Source organism: Canis lupus, chromosome 19 (assembly GCF_011100685.1).
Source record: "Canis lupus familiaris isolate Mischka breed German Shepherd chromosome 19, alternate assembly UU_Cfam_GSD_1.0, whole genome shotgun sequence".
In the NCBI taxonomy this organism is placed as follows: domain Eukaryota; kingdom Metazoa; phylum Chordata; class Mammalia; order Carnivora; family Canidae; genus Canis; species Canis lupus.
The window spans coordinates 13,027,581-13,052,055 of NC_049240.1; the positions used below are offsets into that span (position 1 = coordinate 13,027,581).

The following is a 24,475-nucleotide window of genomic DNA, read 5'->3' on the forward strand; positions in this document are numbered from 1 at the left end:
CAGGCGCCCCCACAGGGTTGGTTGGTTGGTTTTTAAACCAAATTCAGCAAGGCTCATCTCAGCACCTCCCATGGCATCCCAAGCTGTGATGCTCCTCCACTCCCAGTACTTACTTAAGCCACTCACTTTCCAGAGCAGACCTAACAAAATCCCTGGGTCCTCGCTATGCAGCCCAGGTACGGCACACAGGAGGAGAGGCCTTTTAAGAGCGTCATGCATGTGGGGCCTTCATCTGTAAGTCTGCACTTCTTAAGAGGTTCAAAGTGTCACATTGGTAGATATGATTTGAAAAACATTTGACTGAGTTTTCAGTAACATTTCTAAATGCTAGATCATTATGTTAAATCATAATGCCACCCCCCAAAACCTAAGGGGAAAAAAAAAAAAACAAAACAAAAATAGAGCAGCTCAGACTACAGTAGACTAAGTGCTATGGCCCAATAACTTTTAAAATTGCCTACACCCCTTTCCCAAGAAAATGCCAATGGGCTCTTTTCTGTGCCTTTCTTCCATAAGTCAAGTAACTAATGCTCTGTTATCCAGCCTTTCGCTGGCCAGCCCCAGAATCTGGAGGCCCTACCAGGACACCCGTGTCTCTTAATTGCCACCATGTCTGAGCTCCTCTCAGGCCTAAGACCTCTCTGCAGCACCAACTCCATCCTGCTTGAGATGCTCTCTCAGCCTGGGTGCCAATTCTCCTTCCTGGTGACTACTTTGTGGTTCTTCGTCTTCCATGCATCCTGTAAACCTCAGTGTTTCTCCCTCTTGCTCCAAGTGCTGTCCCCAGGGACCATTCATCCCTGTCCTCTCAAGTATTACCAGTGTGCCCAGGAGATCCCCACACTCACCTCCCTGCCGAGCACTACGTCCACTGTCACATTTAAAGACATTAAGTTCAGGGTTCCTTAGATGGATCAACTCAGAACAATAAAAACTGGCCTCAACATCTTACACCCAAACCTGTTAAGCCTCTTCTATTTCTACTTTGAGGACTACCAGTACCATTTCTACTAGAATTCAGTAATCTAGGATGTCTAGCATCCTAGACTCTCCTCACTCAGGCTACATCCAATCAATGGCCAAGTTATATTCAGTGCAACTACCCAACACCTCAAAATCCCAACCTCTTGTCTCTCCACCTCCACCTCTGCCTCCTGTCACTTGTTTTATTGGTCATCTGTAGTGGCCTCCAATTTGTGGGTACCATACCAGCACCAGAGAGCTGAAATAGCCGGCACAACCGCCCCCACTGGGTGTGGGACTTTATAATTACTCACCTCTACCCAGAATACATACTGTACTGCTTCCCAGAAATTAACAAACCTCTGCAAAATAAAAGTCCAAACCTGAGGGAACTGCCATTCTACCAGTAAAATTATTAGCCACTCCAACAGGAAGCTTGACAAGGGACACAGAATCAACACGCCCTTAAGACCTTGAAGACATTAGGAAATAGGTTCTGCACATAAGCCTATCATCAGATTTGCAATGACCGAGACTAAAGGAGATTTCCAAGCTCCTCTCTCACAGGGAAGACTAACCTCGATCACCAGTTCTGAAGGCTGTTACTGGGTTAACTGACTGCTGTTAGGTTAGCAAAATTAGATTTCCTACAGTGACTCTATTATACTATTCAATAAATATTTTAGAAAATTCTCCTTGAAGGGACACCTGGGTGGCCCAGCGGTTGGGCGTCTGCCGTTTGCTCAGGTAGTGATCCCAGGGTCCCGGGATCTAGTCCGCATTGGGCTTCCTGTGTGGAGCCGGCTTTTCCCTCTGCCTAGGTCTCTGCCTGCCTCTCTCTCTCTCTAATAAATAAATAATAAAATCTAGTAGGTATGTCTCTTTAAACTCCAATGACTTAAGAATGTCTCAGTCCCACAATGGAAAAAATATTCTGGGTACACAAGGGTGCAAACCCAACTTGCAGAAGTCCCAAAATTGGTCATCAGTGGTCAAAAGGAAAAGAGAGAAGCTGAAGTCAGGAACCTGGAAAGGGAAGGCAGGTAGTTCATGTCTTCAGACAGACCTCTTTTCACCCTCTGGTCCTGCTGGCCATCCTCTGGTGAGACTTAGAGAAGAGACACAAGAGCACAAGCAACTCCAGAAGGATGCCCAAGGGTTGGTTCATAGAGGGAAAAGAAGATATGGGGCAAAAGGCATGGCCCCTTTCCTTCAATTACTATGAAAAGGGTTATAAAACCAGATAATCGGGATCCCTGGGTGGCTCAAAAGTTTAGTGCCTGCCTTTGGCCCAGGGCGTGAACCTGGAGTCCCAGGATTGAGTCCCACATCGGGCTCCCTGCATTGAGCCTGCTTCTTCCTCTGCCTGTGTCTCTGCCTCTCTCTCTGTGTCTCTCATGAATAAATAAATAAAATATTTAAAAAAACAAAAAAAAAACAAAACAAGGTAAGAGTAAGGGGAGGGGAGTCTCTATAGTCAAAATACTATCAGAGTTAAAACAAACAACAAATTTGCTAATTTTTTAAAGTTTTATTTAAGTAATCCCTACAGGGGATCCCTGGATGGCTCAGTGGTTTGGCGCCTGCCTTCGGCCCAGGGTGTGATCCTGGAGTCCCGGGATCGAGTCCCACATCAGGCTCCCTGCATGGAGCCTGCTTCTCCCTCTGCCTGTGTCTCTGCCTCTCTCTCTGTGTCTCTCATGAATAAATAAATAAAATACTTTAAAAATAAATAAAACCAGGTAACTAAAGATGCTACAAATTTGGTATCTGACAGTATTATCCAATACTGGATGCTGGTCCACTCAAAAGTAGTCTATTCCTCTTCCTTCTAATTTAATGCAAAAGGAAGGAGAGAAACAGTAATCTATTAAACTCACTTTACAGAAAGGGAAAGACTGGGCAAAAAGGCAAAATTTATCACTGACAAAAGAGATGTTCGTAAAAGCCAAAAGCCAGTAATCACCCAAATATCCGCAAACTGCACGAGTAATCATTTGATGATATCCATACAATTTACTACCCAAATTGTGCTATATCCATACAGTGGAGTACTACCCAGCAATAAAGAAGAGAAAGAATGAGCTATTGATAGGCACCATGTTGGAATGAAAGAAGCCAGACAAAAAAAAGCATATATTACATTATCCCATTTATATAAAACTCTGGAAGATATAAACTAATCTATAGTGACAAAGTAGATCAGAGGTGGACTAGGGAAAAGAGGGAAGGATTATCTTGAGTGTTAGGATTTCATGGGTATAAACACTGCAAAATGTTATCAAACTGTACACCTGAAATATATGCAGAAAGCAAGTGATGGTTTCCTACCACCCATTAACAGTAAAGGAAAAGATAATGCTCCATCTTACTTCACACAAGTAACTTGTATAAAACCTAGACTTTGCTGAACTAGGTGAGAATCCGGACAGAGACTCAGAGGATCCTTCCACATCCAACAGCAGATATTTGTTGCTGGTGATCTCCTCTCCCTGGTTTACTTGCTTCCAAGAACTATGTCACGAGCTATCAGGTGCTAAGGCACTGATGACTACAACATCCAGCAGACCTAAGTTGGTACTGTGCACACAGCCGGTTTCCCAAAAAAAAAAAAAAAAAAAAAAAAAAAAATTCAGGTGGAAAAAAATATAGTGTTGCGGAGGACAGTCATGCTCACCAAGAGTCACCACCACTGTAACTCAAGAACTGAAGGTGCAGGCACCAAGAATATACCCATTTTACTTATTTGAAGATAGGTTTGGTTTTGGTTTTAAAGATGTACTTATTTATTTTAGAGAGAGAAAGTGAGCATAAGCAAAGCACAAAGGTGAGGGGACTTCAAGCAGACTCCCCACTGAGTGCAGAGTCCTGAGGGGCTAGATATCAACCCTGAGATCATGATCTGATGCTAGATCGACTGAGCCACCTGGGCACCCCTCCAATATAGGTTTAAAAAAAAAAAGGGATCCCTGGGTGGCGCAGCGGTTTGGCACCTGCCTTTGGCCCAGGGCGCGATCCTGGAGACCCGGGATCGAATCCCACGTCAGGCTCCCGGTGCATGGAGCCTGCTTCTCCCTCTGCCTGTGTCTCTGCCCCTCTCTCTCTCTCTGTGACTATCATAAATAAATAAAATCTTAAAAAAAAAAAAAAAAAGATACGGTTTTGAACTATAGGGAAAATGAGGTCATGGAAAATAAAGCAGTAATGCATTTAAAGACAGCTTGTTGGGGCCACACTGCCTCCTGACAGGAATGCACCGACATCTGCAGAAATATTCAGAAATATTCACAGTCTACCAGCAACAGACTGAAGTCCTGGCAGTATTATATAATCAATTCTCCCTACAATCACGCTTTTCCGGGGAACCTCCCAAGTGGTCAAGACACTCTCAGAATATTATCCAAACAAAATAATTTGCTTCCTCTTTTAATTAAATAAAAAGTCGTTTTTTCCAAAACTTTTTTTTGAAGTATGTTGGGTGTAAACAAACAAAAATTAAAACCAGAACTGAAGAGTTTTAAAATACCATGAGGACCCAGAGATAGTGATTTATGCTACAGCAATACACTAGCCACTTAAAGCCCACGCGCTAAGATTACACTTGCCTGGTGCTGCATTTTGTTTGTTTTCAGAATGTTAACATTTAATGGCAAACTAAACTAAGAATATGACAAGTAAAATTCTTTATTTTCTTGTTGCTTTCAGGAGAGGAGTTGGGAACTTTAAAAATTTGGCAATGATGTCTAAAACTACTTTACTGCCCATACACAAGATAGGATTATGTAAAGTCCACTCTAGTGACAAGTTTAAGTGAATTTAAAAATTCTGAACACACGGGCAGCCCTGGTGGCGCAGCGGTTTGGCGCCGCCTGCAGCCTGGGGTGTGATCCTGGAGTCCCGGGATCAAGTCCCACATTGAGCTCTCTGCATGGAGCCTGCTTCTCCCTCTCCCTGTGTCTCTGCCTCTCTCTGTGTCTATGAATAAATAAATAAAAATCTTTAAAAAAAAATTCTGAACACATACACCGTTTAAGAACAATTCTCTAATTAAACACTGAAAATTCAGAATAGAGAAAACATCTTGTTTTATTTTTTTTTTGAAGATTGAATAAATAATTCATGAGAGACACACAGAGAGACAGACAGAGACACAGGCAGAGGGAGAAGCAGGCTCTATGCATGGAGCCCTAAGTGGGACTGGATCCCAGGACTCCAGGATCACGCCCTGGGCTGAAGGCGGCACTTAACCGCTGAGCCACCCAGGCGTCCCAGTACCTGTTTTAATATCCTCAAACTCCCGCCGAAACAGAATTTTGTTGTGTGACAATAAATTTATAAAAGGCTCATAGAGCACAGCATCATGAGCATGGCTCCCGTTCATGCACAGAGCATTCTGAACCCTGCTTTCAGGTCCTAGTAGGCAGGTATCTCAAACACTCTCCTTTAAAATTAAAAATAGCCATGTTTCTTGCCCTAGATCTAAAATAAGGAAAAACCTCAAGAGTAAATCTAATACACACTGCACACACTCCACTGGTAGTAACTCATGTGTGTGATAAGCCAGGTTGTGGAGCACATGTAGGGTTCAGAAATTGAAATGGTCTGGTGTTCACACCACCACAAAATGTTAACTGTGAGAGAACCTCACCAATGACCAAATACCCAATCTCCTAGGACTCCAAAACTGCTTCTAGACACCAAGTAACATGCTGGTGTCTTTAGGAGTGTTAAACCAGCTTAACAAAGTAAGGCACTTAGGAGCAACGAGTATCAAGTCCAGCAGATCAGCTCATATCACAAAACTGCACAGACCTGAAACACACCTTATGCATTACTGGAAAGCTAGGGACAGCCCTGTACAAAAAGCAAGCAGTCCTGTGGAAATTCTCACTGGAAAGTAAGCAAATTTAATGTAGTTATTAGCTATTTGCTTTAACTGCAAGAAAGAAGACAAAATTCTAATGTAACTGCTGTTTCTATCAAGGGCTGACCCTACACCTCATCTATCCCCAGCATAACTTAGCTCCATGGTCCAAGTTGCTTCCACATTCCAAAATACAAAAGCTTAACATATAGATTTAAAAAACTGGCTCAGGAATGTTTCAACATAAATATACTTGGGCTTTCAACCAACGGACACACAAGTGTTTCACAGTTACCCAGTCCTCCTGCCAACGTCCAAGTCCAATGGCTACAGATTAGGCCATGGGACTAGATCATTTTGTGCTAATTGCTCAAGCCCAAGAGGATGCTTGCTCTGCCTATCAACGTCAAAGCCAAGCCACAAGTCGGGTTTGAAAAGGGACAAAGCCATCTGTGTGACTTGAGGACACATGGGTTCAGTACACATTCTGCAATATTTAAACCAAAATCCCTACATTTCAAGAATGCTTATACAATCCATTAGTGTCACAAGAAGCAACTGATGGGAGAAAAGAATAAAATAAAAGTATAGTCAAATAGGAATAGAAGTGGAAGCAGAGTTAACCTTCATGCAAAAGAGAAATCACCAAAGACTTTCATGAAGGTAACCAAGCACAGCCAATCAAATTAAGAAAACGAAGGTAAATCATCAAAAAATTTAAGGGAACTCATTAAATGCGGTGAGACACGAAGAGGTACAAGGCAGAAGTATGTTCCATACACTAAAATTTTGGTCTCTCTTCATTGTTTATCTGTAAGCTGGAGAGCACCAAAAAAAAAAAAAAAAAAAAAAGTCCTCATGTAACTTTATGTTTACCACTCATCAACCTGAATTACCAAATGCAAAATTAGTAGGTGTGAATTTAGCTCGGCACTCTTTTCTGCTCATTCATCATCACAGGTGATGGAGTAGAGCTCAGCTTATAACTGAAGAAGACAGAAATGTTTCAGGGCCAGTACAGGTGTGGAAACTAGGCCACCAAGGAGGGTCCCCCCCGACCCCAAAAGGTACCTGGTTCCAGACTCCCAACAACATGCGAGGCCTTCCCACAGGGAAGTCAACACAGCCCTGCTATTTAGGAAATTCAGCAGAAAAAAGGAAGCCCTGCTTCACAACTTCAGGAAAAACTTTCAAGTATCTCAGCACTCTTCTCTCATTGTTTAGAAAAAAAGAAGAAACAAAAAACCTTTTTAAAAAAATTTCCCTCTGGGTCTTTGAGAAGCACATTTAAAACCAACCAAAAAATTCCAAAATTATCATTTACATTCAGCTCCCTTATCCTAGCCAAAGATCCCATATTTTGAAAAGAAAAAAAAATGTGTCAAATGGACAGTACTTATTAAGTAATATTTAATTATCTTATTTTTACTAGAAGAGAGTATAAGGATGATGATCAGAGCTGTTAATTGGCCTGAGAGAACAATCCAAATTCCTTCCAAAAGGAAGGACACTTGATGTTTTAATTTGCTTCTATAGCTTAACTGAAGATAAAAATGCAATCTCCTTCAAGTTTTGGAAATACTGACAATAGCTGGTGGATCCCATTTCCACATTTGCCAAAACCCCTAAGGACACAGGATCCTGGGCTGGGAAGCAGGAAACCAAGGGCTCTTTTCCCTGGGCCACACCCTGGCACAGTAATTAACTTCAGAGACTGACTAGGGCCACCCAGTCCCGGGAGCCCGGCAATTACAGAAGCAGCCAGCAAATACCCCAATGCTACTTCGTCCGCCGTGGGGCCAGTCCTCCACAGGGCACCTGGACAAAGGCTTCAACAGCTCCAACTGCAACTGGATGAGGGCTTGCACTGGCACAGAAACCACCCATCCGGCCCCAACTGTAAATACCACTCTGGTATTCCCCTGGATCAGGCCAGAAAACAAAGCAAAGGACTCCAGCCCAGAGGCCAGCAGGGCCCAGGCGTGACTGCGGCGGTGGCGTGGCCCCGCGCTGACGTCGGCAGCTGCCTCTCCTCCACTTGGACAAGTTCTGCATTGGGCTGGGAACTGCTGCCAAAATCCTGTCAGGGCTGCAGGCCGGAGAAGAGGCTGGGGAGTGGCCACTGCACAGACCCAGCCCTCCTTGCGGTGCAGCCTTTCCCAAGTGCCCAGACCCACCTGAGAGCGGGCTCAGTTCTGTGCACCCAACTGCGAGGGCCCAAAGCACCCCATTCAGATCACCCCGCGCTCACACAGAAAGATGGGCTACAACACAAACACGCTGGCTGGTGCCAGAGGCCTTCACTGTGGCTGCAAAGGGGATCCCATGGCGCAGATACGTATGCGTTTTTATAAGCTGTGGCGTTCCGAGGGTGCTGAGCGAGAGCCGCTGGTTTACCTCTGTCGTCCTCTACCACCGTCACCGCATCGGCAGGCCTGAGCCATCGACAGGCCTGGGCCGACCTACTGTCGTAAGGCACCAACAGATGCTTTATACTGCACCTACTATATGACAAAAGGGCGGGCTGCCTACCTTCTAGGACAGCTGACAGCTGTCACTCCCTTCCTCCACCACTACCCTGGGATTTCCACACCAGGCTTAGAGCAGGCTAGAACCCAGCTTTGCGGTCTACCTCGTTTAACCCTCCAGGACTCCTCATCGCTCTGCTTCCACCTCCTTCAGGGAAGCCAGCGGAGAGGAATACATTAAGAGGAAGAGGAAAATGGTTGTCACACCATTAAAGGGACATTTGATGGACACATTTTGGTGTACTCTGGATACTCACTCCTTCCTTTCTAACAAGAGTTCTGAGTGGGAACTCCTATTTAGATGAAACATTTGGTCTTCTAGGGCTATTATGAGCCTAACTGTGTCCCCCTGAAATTCTTCTGTTGAAGGCTGACCCCTAGTACCTCAGATCAGAATGTGACTTCGTTTGGACAAAAGCCTTTAAAGGGGTGATTAAGTTAAACTGAGGTAACCAGGGGGACGCCTCAGTGACTTGGTTGGTTAAGTGTCTGTCTGCCTTGGGCTCGGGTCATGATGCTTGGGTCCTGGGATCAGGCTCCCTGCCCAATGGGGAGTCGGCGTCTCCCTCTGCCCCTTCCCCCTGCTTGTGCTCTTTCTCTCAACTCAAATAAATAAAACCTCTTTAAAAAATGAGGTCATTAGGGTTGACCCTAATTTTATCTCACTGATGTCCTTAAGAGAACATTTAGATACACACAGACACCAAGAATACACATGCTCAGAAGACCACATGAGGGCACGGTAAGAAGGCAGGCCAAGGACAAAGATCTCAGAAGACCCCAAACTTGCTGATATCTTGATCTGAGACTTCCAGAACTGTGAGAAAGAAAATTATCTGTTGCTTAAGCCACCCAGTCTGTGGTATTTGTTATGGGAGCCCAAAAAGATGAATACAAGAGCCTTTAGGGCTATTAGGAGCCCCTGGATAGCTGGATAGCTAGCTGAGAAGGACTAGACAAGGCCACAGTCCAAAATGGTCGTCACTAACCATATTCAACTTTTTAATTTACACTTTAATTCATTAAAATTAAACAAAATCAGGCAGCCTGGATGGCTCAGTGGTTTAGCGCCGCCTTTGGCCCAGGATATGATCCTGGAGACTCGGGATTGAGTCCCACGTTGGGCTCCCTGCATGGAGCCTGCTTCTCCCTCTGCCTGTGTCTCTGCCTCTCTCTCTCTGTGTCTTTCATGAATAAATAGAAATCTTTGAAAATAAATAAATAAATAAAATAAAATATTAAACAAAATCTTCTCCATTACATTAGATTAGAACATTTCCATCCTATTGGGCAGCACTAGACCAGAAAGAGTCTGAGAAAACGTTCCAGATGAATGTTTCAAGATTTTAAGTAGCCCCCAATGTGGGACTCAACCTCACAACCCAAGATTGAAAGTCACACGCTCTACGGACTGAGTCAGCCAGGTGCCTCCACAAGAACCTTTTCAAACCTGGCTCTCAGGGAGGAAATGAAGCAGCAGCGAGGGCAAACAGAGGGAGCCTAAACCTGTTGCTCAATGCCAAAAAATATTAAACCTTGTATTAGGCATTTTTATTTTTAGTATATGAAAGTAATTCATGAAACCTTCTTCTGATTAATTCTGAAACTAAAAAAGCAAAACTTTTTTACAGCTGCTGTCAGACAAAATTGTGTATTGGAACAAACAGCAAGCATTTATTGAGTACTTAGGACTCCTGAGGACACTCTGATGAGCACCACAGGGGGCAGAAAGAAATATTTCAGCAGGTTTTTGCCACCAGGAGAAAAAAGCCTAAAAACAGAAAAACAGGTACTGAAGGCCGTGCACGGACGCTCAAAAGGCACTCCCAAGGGCCCCACCAGGGGTGGGGACTGCAGTACCTTGCCCGCATCTCCCGCATCTCATCTCCCGCATCTCATCTCCCGCATCTCATCTCCCGCATCTCATCTCCCGCATCTCATCTCCCGCATCTCATCTCCCGCATCTCATCTCCCGCATCGCATCTCCCGCATCGCATCTCCCGCATCGCATCTCCCGCATCGCATCTCCCGCATCGCATCTCCCGCATCGCATCTCCCGCATCGCATCTCCCGCATCGCATCTCCCGCATCGCATCTCCCGCATCGCATCTCCCGCATCGCATCTCCCGCATCGCATCTCCCGCATCGCATCTCCCGCATCGCATCTCCCGCATCGCATCTCCCGCATCGCATCTCCCGCATCCCCCGCACCGGCTAACTCTTGCCCCGGGGCCTGGCACCAGCTGCTCCATTCCCGTCTGCTCCGTTCCCGTCTGCCGAGCAGGCCCTGGGCTCTTGCCACGCTTACCTCGGTGCTTATCTTGGCACCGACCTGGTACCGACAGCCCTTCTGCCGCCACGACTCGCCGCCACGACTCGGCCCCCGCCCCGTGCCTGCGCACCCCACACGCCCCCCTCACGCCCCGTGACTGCGCACCCCACACGCCCCCCTCACGCCCCGTGACTGCGCACCCACTGCCTCGTGACTGCCCCCCGCCCCGTGACCGCGCACCCACTGCCCCGTGACCGCGCACCCACTGCTCCGTGACCACACACCCACTGCTCCGTGACCGCCCCTGCCCATGACCGTGCACCCCAAACGCCCCCGCCCCTGACTGCACACCCACTGCTCCGTGCCCATGCACCCCCCCATGACTGCGCACCCACTGCTCCATGCCCATGCACCCCCTACCCCGCCCAGTGACCGCATCCCCACTGCTCCATGCCCATGGGGAGTGGTGAACTCTGCCACCACTCCCCATGCCCACGCCATGCCTGCACCGGAGGCTCCCAACCCAGAGCCACGTGGAGTTCTCTCCCACCCAGGGTGCCACGTTGAGGTCTCAGTCTTCATGCTTCGGGCCCCTCCCCTACACTTCTCAGTGTGGCCACCTTCAGCTGCAAAGCTGTGCTAACTTACAGCTTGTGCTCGACCAGAAACCTAAAAAATAGTCCTGTTTGCCTAATAACTATTTCTTCCTTCAGGAACTGCCCAAATCTCAATCCTGCATTTCCCCAGCCCCTTCTGTTCTCTGAATTTGTGCCCGCATATATACATTTCCACCAAGCATGAAAAAGACACCTCTATTCTCCCCTAATGACTTTGTGGTCAAAACTGGATTTCATGTAGGTCTGAGTTCCTTGAAAGCGGGCCTGATACTTTTCCCATCATGCAGTAGAGCAAGCAGGTTTCCTGAGTTTAATCTGTAATATAAAACATAAGCTAAGGGGCTGGAGCTCAGGCACTGTGCTAGGTACAAAATTTCCTCATTATCTGAGAGGAGCTCTTCAAGTAGCATGTTAGCTTCTCAATACACAGAAGCTTGTATGACATTTATTTTGAGTGCCTGGAAGCCAACTAACTTCTGGTTCTCAGCTGTACTGTGAAAACATGAGGATGCCAGAGAGCAGAGATGCAGACAGCAGTAGTATTAAATACAGTCACATTCAAAATCAAGTGAAGAGCACGGACCCCACGACTTACTGAAAACCGATGCTTAATATTTTCACATACACTAAGCAGTCTTCAATCTCCCTCTGTATCAGGCTGGACTAGTCGATAATTAACTGGCTTCAATTAAGTCCCCTCTTCATAAATAGCAACTCTAAATGCCATAAATGATGTTTAGGAAAAACAGACATACCAGTGACTTCTAAAACTGGATTACTCATCCTTGGATAACACACCAGAAGCCTGAGGAATGCCCACCTGCAGTCAACCTCACCAGAAAGACGGGGTTACAGACCTGGAGTATCACACTCACATGTGATGTCTCTAGGCCTTGGCTTTCTCTGACCTGCCTGATATGTGAAGGGCCTCAGCTATTTAAAGCATTACATTAAAAAATCATGTTTTCACACTGACCCAAACCCGGGTAGGCTCCAAGAACAACAAAGCAGGACTTACTGCCATTGTCGTCAGAATCCTCACTGCTGCTGGGAAGGCGACCTCGTTTCATGATCTCCCCGGGAAACAGCAGGCAGCCTGCAAAGCAATGAGACAGCACTTAACCCAAGATGATAATACACAATCATCAAGTTGTGCTTCAGATGGCAGCCCAGGATTTACAGCACACAAAAGCAAACAATCGGCTTTAAGTAGCATTTGAATTGTAAACAGTAAAAAGACCAAAGATACATAATTAGGTGCAATCATTAACAGAACAGGTTTAAAAAGGAGGGGGAGGGGTAGAGAAGTCACGTATCAGTAGGTCTCCCAAAGGTGCCAGGTTTCTCTCTAGTTCCAGTGACATTATCACTACAACTACTCCAGGAGTCTTTTTAGCTGACTGGCGGCAAGCACTGCAGAAAAAAACCCGCGGCAATGAGCACAGTGCTTCCTCACTACAGACAGATTCATATTTTACGTGTGTATATGGGGGATGGGGAGTGAGGCTGTGCCTGAATGTGTGAATATTTACACTGCACTGGGCATGATTATGCTTCTCAGGCAAATTTTGCTAAAATAATCCTAAAAGCCAAATAACCTGGAGTTCTAGGAACAAAATAAATGGGGTATTAGGAAAGTAAATATCTCCTCCAGCTATCTCCAAACCCTCAGCAGCATTCACAGCTACAAGAGGAAGGGACCAGACATTATCGGATACAGCCCCCTCTCCTTCACTCAAAAGGAAACTGAAGCCAAAAGAAGTTCAAGCAGCAACTTGCCCAAGGTCATACTGTGGGCAGGAGCTGGGAATTCCAAATCCAATTTCACTACATTTCACGCATTTCACCCAACTCCTTACAGCCTGGTCCAACCTATCCCAGCCAGACACCCGGCCCACCTTGCTGACTCCTTTCCTTCCAAGTGGTAACAGGCCTCCAGCATCACCAGGTAAGAGAAAGACTCTACTCAGGAAAGAGGACAGTGGACCAAGATTATAAAGACCGATTCCCCGGTCATATTCACACAGGCGGCTCTTTAAAGAAATCCAAAAAGCTTTTCCAAAGTGAAATTACTGATCCCCTTGACATACTTAGGAATGTGATCTTACCGCAAAGCAATGAATCCCAATGAGGGAGGAGGGCTTTTCACTGTCAGAAGTACCCACTCAGCCCCTCACGGAAAGTACATCCCAAGCTCCCCCTCACTGGGAATCGCAGCATTACACTGCGGTAGGTTTTTCACAGGATGGTGCACAGGAATGCTGTGGATCAAAATGTGGAGAACCACTGTATTGGAACAAGACAGAAAATTAGAAACTCAAAGCTCTACTCTAAAATGGACCTATAAAAGAGCTGACCAAAAAAAGCAGAAAACACATCATACAATAAAGTCTGTTCCCACCTATCAAACAGACCTACATGGATACACTAAAATACTCAGGCCCCTGATCTATAATTCTAATACTTGATATTTTCTTTCTGAGACACTCACCAGTTAAGGTTTTTGGTTTTTTGTTTACCAATGAATTCTTCAAAAACCATTAACGAAAGAATTTACCAGGTGGCAGCCCAAACACGAGTTGTGATCTGGGCCATGGGCTATCTTCAGGCTAGGGTTTCATACTTTGGAGCAGGGTCACAGTCCTACAATGAACCCACCCGCCCCATTCACCCGTAAGTAACACTCAAGCAATCCAGAACTTGGCCTGGGGCAGGCAGGCCCATTCCAGTCAGAAGCTTCCACGGCCAACAAACACCTGTGGCCAACTCCCCACTTGGAAGGACTGTCTTCCCTGCCCTGTCACTACATGCCAAAAACACCAACTAATGACAGCTTAACACTCCTCCAACCTTCCAGGGAGGGCAGTCCTGCTCTCTTTCCAACAGGAGGCCCAAGGAGAAAAGAGAAAAGCAAGGACCACTCATTCCTAACAATAGCTTCAGGTCTCCAAAACCTATTTACACCAAAGAGCTTTAAAAAAGGAAGGAGGGAGGGTAAGCTATCTAAAAAGGAATTCCTTAAAAGTAAGGGTGTGCAGGGACACCTGGGTGGCTCAGCAGTGGAGAGCAGCTGCCTTCGGGCGTGATCTTCTGAGTCCCGGGATTGAGTCTCCCAGCAGGCTTCCTGCATGGAACCTGCTTCTCCCTCTGCCTGTGTCTCTGCCTCTCTGTCCCTCTCATGAATAAATAAAATCTTTAAAAAAAAAAAAAAAGGTCTTCCTCCTAGCCTTCAGCCTCCAGTCCTCACCCAACCCAAACATTCAAACACAACTCCCAGAGTAAACACCCAGATCAACAGTCACTAAATGAAAAACGCAAGCATTGGCCAAAATGGAATGATGCTCCTAAACACACGCTCTCTCAAGCAAAATTACACAAGTGAAAGAATAAAAATAGTATTTTCCTCCTAATGAACTCCATTTTCAACCACCCTGAAAGACCTTGAGAAGAAAGGACAATTGAGAATGCTATACTGTACTTCTCCAGGGATCCTGGCATGGTAATGGGGGTTACTGCACAGAATTTCCTCTGTGGCTCGGATGTGCTTAAACCTTGACATCAAGCTGGTCTGGTCTATCTCACCTGGGGTTACTTGCTGTATCACGAAATCAAAGTACATGTTAGGATCTTTAAGATACACAATACAGTGGTTGTACGCTTCAAACAACTGTCCAATAGAAGCCGGTGTGAGAAAAGAGAGGGCCCTCCTCATCATTACCTTTGCTGACTCTTTTAGGGCATGGCTGATCATTATCTCAAGGACAGAATTAAGTAACAATTACTTAAAACTCCCAACACTCAGAGATAGCAACAAGATATAAGAGCCTGTATAATGCATCCCATGAACATGTAAATCCCTAATCTACCAGAAGGCGCTGGAGGAAAAGAACGGTTCCTGACCTCATGGAACTCCAGCTGAGGAAACAGACAAGTCAACAGAGATTACATAATGGTTAGTGCCTGACAGCTGTATGCACAAAGCTCTGTAGAACAGAGGTTGATGGAAAAGTTCCCTGAGCAGAGTCTTGAAGAACAAAGGGGAGGTAGCCAAGTGGCAGCACAACATTTTGGGCAAAGCAAGGTACTATAACATACATGTAACCTACCATATTACTCTGCACAGCATCTTCACCTCCAGAATCTTACTATTTGCTTACTTCTTTACTAATATACATCCGTTTTTACCTTTTATCCAGTTGTCAAGTCTTACTGATTCAGAAGGTAGGAGTCTTTCAAGTTTCCCTAACTTTGCCCGTAGATTTGTCTTTCCAACACCTGTATCTGCATAGCTTTAAGCACCTCCCTTCCACTGCCTACAATCCTCTTGAATAGGTGACCACATCCAGTCATTCTGTCATTTCCTACGCAAATCCGGCCCTCTGTTACATACTTACAAACATGTCCAACCTGGCCCCTGGCAACCTTACCCGAGCTGTCCAACCTGGCCCCTGGCAACCTTACCCAAGCACATCTCCGAACATCTCCCCCCGTGACTGGGCTTGCGCCTCTGCTGGGCCAGGCCTCTTTCCACACTCAGCGTCTGCTGATGCTGTTTTGCCCTGTTTTCCCTACCCCCCAATCCCACCTCTTCCCGGGGCTCAGTGCAAAGCCACTAAGCATGGCCCACCGTTCCCATTAGAAGCACTTACATTCTGTTCAGCTCATTTCATGAACCTTTTCACCCGGTTTCAAGGTGTTATTTTATTTTATTTTTGTTTATTTACTCACGAGAGACCGGGGGGGGGGGGGGGGGGGGCAGAGACACAGGCAGACAGAGAAGCAGGCTCCACACAGGGAGCCTGACATGGGGGACTCAATTCCAGGACCCCGGGATTACGCCCTGGGCTGAAGGCGGCGCTAAACCGCTGAGCCACCCGGGCTGCCCCTCAATGTGTTATTTTAATAATCAATTCTTGCTTTGCATCATCATTTCAATGTTCCACATGGGTCTCTAGAAATTTATAGAGTTCTTGAGAACAGAGATCCTCTTTAATTAAATATGAAATAAAGACACCAAGGAGAGGATCCTGAGCAAAACATACCCTCACAGGGCAGCTACAAGAAGATGCACCCAGAACTCTGGATTCAGTCCTCACCCAAACATTCTACCTGATTTCATCAAAACAGACTCAAAGTGATGCAATTTACAGGAGCCTGGAGTGTCCACTCACCATAAGAAGGTGTCCATTCACCATTAGAAGCAGAACAGCTAGGCAGATAAAAATACTAATTATTAGGCATTTGGGACTTTGTGTCCAAAAAGAGGAAGAATATCTAGGATGCCTGATTACTTTTTTTAAAGATTTTTAAATTTATTTACTCATGAGAGACACAGAGAGAGAGAGAGAGAGAGAGAGGCAGAGGGAGAAACAGGCTCCAAGCAGGGAGCCGGATGTGGGACTCGAACCCAGGACTCCAGGATCACGCCCTGAGCTGAAAGCAGACACACTGCTGAGCCACCCAGGTGTCCCTAGGATGCCTGATTATAGTAGGAACATTGCCTGGAAAGGCCAAGTCAGAGGAGGTCGTGATTGGATCTGGCCAGTGACAATCCTTTGGCATCTCCACTGCAGGGAAGGGCGGGTCAGATACTTGTGGTGGCTGCACAGAACACCATCTCCTCAGGAAGCATAGGCACCATTATATCACAATCCTTATTGACATTACATGCAAATCACTTTCCTTCAATCTTCTCTTCACACAGGCTAAAACTAGTGGATTAACTATTAATTCGATTAAATTTGTATTGAATTAGATACCCAAGATATGGTAAACAAAATAAGGAATGGCCCAAGGGAACATACACATACAGTAATAAGCAAGTAACTAGACAAGTAGCTCCACTGGGATAACTGCTATAAAGGCTATAGGATTACCACTCATGGATTATGGAGGGATACGGGATACATAAATGAGAAAGCAAGGTACCTCAAAACCTTGAAATTCAACTGTCCTTAGATTGAAACTGGGGGCAAAAACCTCAGCATGCCAGAAGAGCAGCCATTAGCTGAAGGAATCCATCCATCCCCAAGGTGGCTCAGGAATTTGCCAAAGAGAACAAGTTCAGTGACCTGGGTGTGGTCCCAGGGAGGCATGACTGGTATGTGATTCTAAGGAAGAAAGAATGAGAAATGACCTCAGGGATAAGGAGTGAAGGGGTTTTACAAAAGAATAAAATGATGATTAAGAATTTGACGATGTTTATTCAATGCTATCCTGGGAAAGAGGGCCTGATTTGAGGAAAACAAACCGTCCAGCTATTAGAATTACTCTCTGTGGCAGAACAGGGACCATTCAACAGGCCATAAACTCTGCGGTTATATAAGAAGTTATAATCACCCTAGGGATTTTAATTATCTTATGCCTCATATGCAGGAAGTGAGGTTTCCTCCTCAAAGTATCTATTTTATCCATTATGTTTCATTCTTACTTATTTCGCACTAACGAAGTTCTAGAAGGTATTCAAACACCTCGAACTACTTCTCTAAGTTATCACCTACACATAATGCTATGTATTAAAATAACCTATCGATGAATGACCGAGTTTTCATACACCAAGTGCACATTATGCTCACTCCGCTTTATAGAATGAGATGCTTTCACTTTAATATCTAATTGACCTTTAACTGTAATTACTTCCATAATATTATTTTTAAAGATTTGTTATTTTTGAAAGAGAGAGCGAGCATGCTATGCTGCAGGAGGCGCAGAGGGTGGAGGAGAGAGACTCTCCAGCAGACTGCCCCCCTGAGCAGAGCAGTGCGGGGCTCGGATCTCCACCCACCCCCGCACCCCCCAAACCAAGAGTCAGATACTCAACCATGGTGCCACCCAGGGATCCCTCTGTTATATTACTTTTAAATTTACCGGTGTCCTTCCATTTTCTAGCAAAATTAATCTAATCTGTTAATCTGTACTATATTTAAAAATGTACTTAGGAAAGGTATAACATAAAAATATATATAAAGAATATTTTCAGACACCAAGTTATCTATACATAAAATGTATTTTACAATGAGCTACTTCCTTTGTTTGCTAAATTCATACAATTTGGATATTATTTTTAAACATTATGTAACTGATACTTTGATTCCTAAATTATTAATCATTGAATAACCTCCCATTAAAAAACTTCCATTTTCTTAATAGGTCACTTTCTTATCTTCTGTGGAGTAGGTATGTAACAAGGTATCCAAATAGAATAATGACCTATACTTCATAGTAATTTTCTTTTCCCTAAAGGAGTATGAAAGAAAATCCAGCTGGTTTCTTACCTGTTTTTAAAGACAACACTAACTGCTCAGTTTTCAAAGTGGCAACATTATCTAATTCCTATGCTCACTGAGAGTCTAAAAATACTAGTGTGACTATAACTCAAATCCAGCTTCCTCACTTTAAGCTAAGAGTTATAAATGGTATAAAAAAAATTTTAAGTAGTAGTCATATATCTGATTTAATTGACAAACTGCTTAGATCTTAAGTGTTAAAGTTTTAACCTTGTCCAAATATTTCAAACCCCCAAAATGGGAACTGTTAAAAATGTCATTTATAATGCCATACATCAAAATCTGTTTTTTAAAAAAATGCTGCCCAAGCTACTATACAGCCTTTTCAAAAATGTCACACTTGGGGATCCCTGGGTGGCGCAGTGGTTTAGCGCCTGCCTTTGGCCCAGGGCGCGATCCTGGAGACCCGGGATCGAATCCCATATCATCGGGCTCCTGGTGCATGGAGCCTGCTTCTCCCTCTGCCTATGTCTCCGCCTCTCTCTCTCTCTCTGTGTGACTATCATAAATAAATAAAAATTTAAAAAAAAATGTCACACTTGAAAATATTCGGTGGAAAAGAGTTTTTTATATTAGCAATAAATAACCACCTCTCCCAAAAGATAACTGACCAGATAATCATGACTATAATATTTACTCCTACAGACATTACTAACAAAGCCTGAGTGCTGGAACACATTAATTCACTGCAAATTCTTAATAAATTATTTGTAAAAACTCTGCCTTTGAAAGTCAATAAAAATATTTTTCAATTTTTTAAAGAATTTATAAATTTGACTGATTCTAAATGAATCAGAAGCAGCTCCCATTTGCAAATTTGTAAATAATCCAATCCCCTGCTTAGGAGCTCTAAAAACAATCAAACCCTAATAGTTCTCTGTAATCACGGACTCCGGAGTTAGCAACTGAAGAGCAGCTATGACAAAATATTCCAATCATGTATATTTAGAATTTATTTACCTTCCCCCAGTAGAGGATAAAGGAATTTACACCTAAACAATGAAGGCAGTCGGTCACCATGGCCTTTCTATCCCTACCTCTACCTACTCACAAGTTTTTTGTTAGGTCTATATGCTCAGATATGGAAAGATGCCAAAGACATATTAAGAAACACAAGCAAACTGCAGGGGAGGGGGGCTGAAATACAGGTCCATTTGCATATAAAAGGGACAAAGGAAGAAAATCTATATTAGCACCAATTGCCTGCATATTCATGGAAAAATATAAAGGATATTAATAATGCTGTTTATTTCTGAGAAATGTAATCAAAGTCTTCATATAGAATGGGCTGGGAACTCGTCTTTCTGACATTTTATGACTTTGGTTGCTTAACTATCATCCCATCCCGCCCTACATTTGTAATAGTAAAGATTAAATAGTAGTAAAGATTTAAAATCCAAAACCTTTCTTCCCTACTGCTCACCATATATAGAAGACCCTGGGAGCACAATTTTTGAGTCCCATGCAAAGCACCAGTCTAAAATAAGTAGCCATCAAAAACTATGTAGACCCCACCCCCTTCCTAAGATGAGGTACCAGGTACCAAAGGCTTAGGTCTGCCTTCTAAGGAATGTTTGATGGAATAGTACAGAAAGAAAAAAGTAGAAAAGGTAATAGGATAATACTATAAAATACTATTATCACCCACTCAGTATTTACTTAAAAGCAAAAGTTTTCAAAACACAGAACAACCATTACCAGTAACTGGTCACTAAAAATATATGCAGTAAGGAGCACCCAGGTGGTTCAGCCGGTTTAAGTGTCTGCCTTCCCGTTCAGGTCATGAACCTGGAGTCCAGAGATCAAGCCCCATGTCAGGCTCCCTGCTCAGTGCGGAGTCTGCTTCTCCCTGTCTCTCTGCCCCTCCTACCCCCAGCTCATTCTCTCTCTCACACACATAAATCTAAGAAAATCTTTTAAAAATATATATATGCAGTAAGAATAGAAAAAACTAACCCAGACAGGAAAAGGAAGGTTTAAACTATCTTTAAAGAATAAACATTCCACTTCTTAGCCATTCCACGACTACTACTATTTTGGAAAAAAATAAAAATAAAAAAAAAGCTACATTCCAGAGATGGCTAACAAATAGGCCATTTCCTCCACCCATAGCAGGCATGGTTAATAAATTAGGTCATTCTTCTCCACAAGACCAGACATGACTTCAGAATCCTCCTTAACACAGTGCTACCACTCAGTCAGAATTCTAGGAGATAAAACCTATTTGCCCCATGTGTCTAACCCCTCTTTATACACTTTTTTTTTTTTGACAATTTACCAGGGAAAAAGTGTTCTTTTTTTCCTCCCTCTAAAATACTCATTGAAATTAGAAGTTGTGTTCCAGTCTGCCCTGAGGTCTCTGAACCAAATTCTAATTTACAGAACACACACACACACACAGGTCAAAGTTTAAAATTCCACTGAAGGATAACACTTAAGAAAAACCAAATGTTAACGGAGGTATTTCTGGATGAACCATGGTAAGTGGTAGGGATGGAAAGAAGTCTACAAACCCTTATTCTACCCACCGAAGAATAGGTCAATAAATGCAAAGTGTCTACAGGGTAATTTTAAAAGATTTTTAAATGCTTAAACCAGATGTTCTTATACAGGATATACAAAGCAGCTTCTGCAGAAACCAGACTCAACCAGTTAATGACAATTACACTGTGCACAGATTGAAATGCAGCTGTTTTGAGGAACTTTGTTCCCTGATTATAGCTGGTTGTCAGAAACTATCAGTTACCACTAACAATGTTAAGTCACCAAAAATTCTTAAAGTACTGTTAAAAAGGAAAGACGCCAAATGTATACTAGAATACCTAGATAGCACACTTAATAAAAACTGCCTTTACATACCATCTGAGTTACCTACGAAAACAAACATTTCATTATAATTGTCGAAGTTTTATTATTATGGTCACTGATATGTAAAGATGGTCTCAAAACCCAGCAACAAGGTCTGGAAAAGTATTCTAAGTTTAAGGCTGAAAAAGAGTCTCACCCCATGGACTGGGTCTACAGTCTTCCCAAAAGAAACCCATAAAATAATGGCTGCAGTGCTAGAAAACATTTCAGAGACCATTTAATCCACTCTTCCTAATTTTAAAGATGTGTACACTGAATTCTAGATAGGTTAAGTAGCATGAGCAAAGACACACAAACCTAAAACAAAGCCAATCCCCAAATTAAAGATCAGTTCCCAAGGTGAGTGGTCAATTCCAGTACCAGCCACCTCTTCCCAGGTGCCTCGACCATAGGCTTCTCCCCTACTGGACACCTGTGATTTAGAAAGATGTTAACCAGGAGATTAAGGCCACATACCATGTATTATGAGGAAGCAGCCAACTAAAAATATAATCAATGAAAAACAGTCTGTTAACTTAGAAACTAAAACAGGGTTTCCTGGCAAGCTATTATGAAGACAGTTGTAAATGCCATTCCATTCTGCCTGGTGGAGCATACAAAAGGTAGAGCTAGAAGGAGAATGTGCTAGTAGGTTTTCTGAGCACTAACCACGGGGTTAGGAGTCCTCAGAACAGAGCATTAGCTTCTTCTGACTGGTAGGACATATGTAGCCTACTTGGAGGGACATTACCTCCCTCTGTAGGAACTCCAGTTTATAACGCGTACTCCCTTACACAGAGCTTCTTAGCCTGGCCCCTTTGGAGGGTGTAACTACCTAGGTATGCTTTCCCAGGTACACAAGGGCCCAATGTTATTTATTCTATCCTCAAAGGGGATCTAAGAACCGATGAGTTAAGAACCACAGCCCTCAGACTAGCAAAGTCCCTCTGCATGTGGTATTTATCAGGCAAACTTCTGATTTCCACTTTTTTCAGGTTCCTACCAGAAAGTAACTTAGCCCCAACAGGAATAATCTGCAGACCAGATAATGCGGAGTCTCACTATAAATCAAAGTTTCACAGCTTGTTTTTGTCCAGCCCCAGAACTAAAAATGGTTTACATATTTAAATGGGGGAGGGGTCAAAAGTACATATCATAACACACAAAAATTATACAGAATTCAAAATTTCACTATCCATAAAGTTTTACTGGAACACAGCCATGTTCATCATTCATTTACCTTTTGTTCAGTGATTACTTTCACACTTAGAAAAGCAAAGTTCAACAGTTTCAAGAAGCCCACAAAGCCTGAAATATTTACTATCTGGCCCTCTCTGCAAAGAGTTTACTGATCTCTGCTACAAATCAACATAGCACGTTTATAAACTAGTATTACGCATGTTTAGTGAAATGTGAACCAATGACCAGGTCCTGGGCAAACAAGTGCCTTACAGCTTACAAAGTTAAGAATCAGAAATCACTTGTTTAAGTTTTTTAACTAGGGCTGCCCGGGTGGCCCGGTGGTTTGACACCGCCTTCGGCCTGGGGTGTGATCCTGGAGACCAAGATCGAGTCCGGCGTCCGGCTCCCTGCGTGGGGCCTGCTTCTCCCTCTGCCTGTGTCTCTGCCTCTCTCTCTCTCTCTCTCTGTCATGAATAAATTTTAAATAAACTTAAAAACACAAAAAAGTTTTTTTAACTAAAACAGGTAAGACTCAGACGGGAGAAGGGCGGCAGGGATGCTTTAAGCAAAATAATAAAGGCCATGTCTAGAAACCTGTGAATTTTTCTCAAACCCCTGAGACTCCTACTTGGAGCCAGTATACACCAAATTATGAAAACTTCTAACAAGCTTATCTGGTAGGCAAAAAAAAAAAAAAAAGAAAGAAAAAAATGTTCAAGACTGGCATTTTTAACAATACATGGTTATCGGTGATGCAAAGGATCAGAGCGATCATAAAAAGAAATCACCACAATGTAAACACTAAACTGGAATCCAATAATACATTTTTTTTAGTTTAGTTTTGTTTTGTTTCTTTGAGATAGAGCAGGAGCAGAAGGTAGGAGGGAGGAGGAGAAGCAGACTCCCCACTGAGCAGGGAACCTGATGCGAGGCTCAATCCCAGGACCCTGAGACCCTCAAGAGACCCCAAGTGACCCCAACCAGGAGCTGAAGGCAGATGCTCAACCAACAGAGCCACCCAGGCACCCCTCCTACAATACATTTAAATGCATCCCCTAAATCCCTGAAATGACACACAAGTGCAACCTGAGTTTTCTGGGAGAGAGGTTCCACAGGTCTCAGATTTCAAGGGTCTTTCACTTAAAAAAAAAAAACAAAAAAAAAAAAAAAACAAAAAAAATTACAAGCCACCAGTACTCAGCCTCCACATCTTAAGTGCTTCATTATACTTCAACATTGAAATAACTGATGCTTACAAGGATGACCATGCACAATCAAGAAAAAAATCTTAGGGCAGTCCCGGTGGCTCAGCGGTTTTGCACCACCTTCAGTCCAAGACATGATCCTGGAGACCCGGGATCAAGTCCCGGGTCGGGCTCTTTGCATGGAGCCTGCTTCTCCCTCTGCCTGTGTCTCTGCCTCTCTCTCTCTCTCTCTCTCTCTCTCATGAATAAATAAATAAATCTTAAAAAAAAAATCTTAAATCATGTTTAGTATACCTTGTGTTAACCAAAGCAAACCATGCAACTCGACTCCAACTCCAGCGACTTGTTACCCTTGCCAATTCTTGCTCCTTAACTCTGCAGTAAGGAAAAAAAAAAATACTCCTTTTATTCTTCAGTTTGGACTCTCACCACTGAAATCGTCATTTAAAATCAGTGCAAAGAAACTGTCTTAGAAGCTGTCATGAGATTTAATAAAATCTGTGCAAACATTAAATAATAGTACTACATATACATATATACACTACTACCAATTGTTAGTGCTTTTAAAACAGAATAAATATTGTGGTTTAATTCCTTCAAAATACAAGCTCAGAAGAACCCAAGGTTTTAAAAATGAACGTATACGGGATCCCTGGGTGGCGCAGTGGTTTGGCGCCTGCCTTTGGCCCAGGGCGCGATCCTGGAGACCCG

The 24,475-nt window shown here is 43.7% G+C and overlaps 1 protein-coding gene across 19 annotated transcripts in view; it reads right to left on the reverse strand.

The window, feature by feature from the left end:
- The window catches only part of JADE1 (jade family PHD finger 1), a 63,078-nt gene that overhangs the window by 31,815 nt on the left and 6,788 nt on the right, over positions 1-24,475 (reverse strand). For 15 of the 19 annotated variants that reach the window (XM_038564644.1, XM_038564654.1, XM_038564646.1 and 12 more), the window contains exon 2: positions 12,263-12,340. In XM_038564644.1, the coding sequence (XP_038420572.1) occupies positions 12,263-12,314 (52 nt within the window). In that variant the 5' untranslated portion in view covers positions 12,315-12,340. Of the gene's footprint in view, positions 1-12,262; positions 12,341-13,352; positions 13,531-17,172; positions 17,330-24,475 lie in introns of those variants that run through there. The other 4 variants (XM_038564659.1, XM_038564648.1, XM_038564660.1 and 1 more) reach the window with 4 other exon arrangements.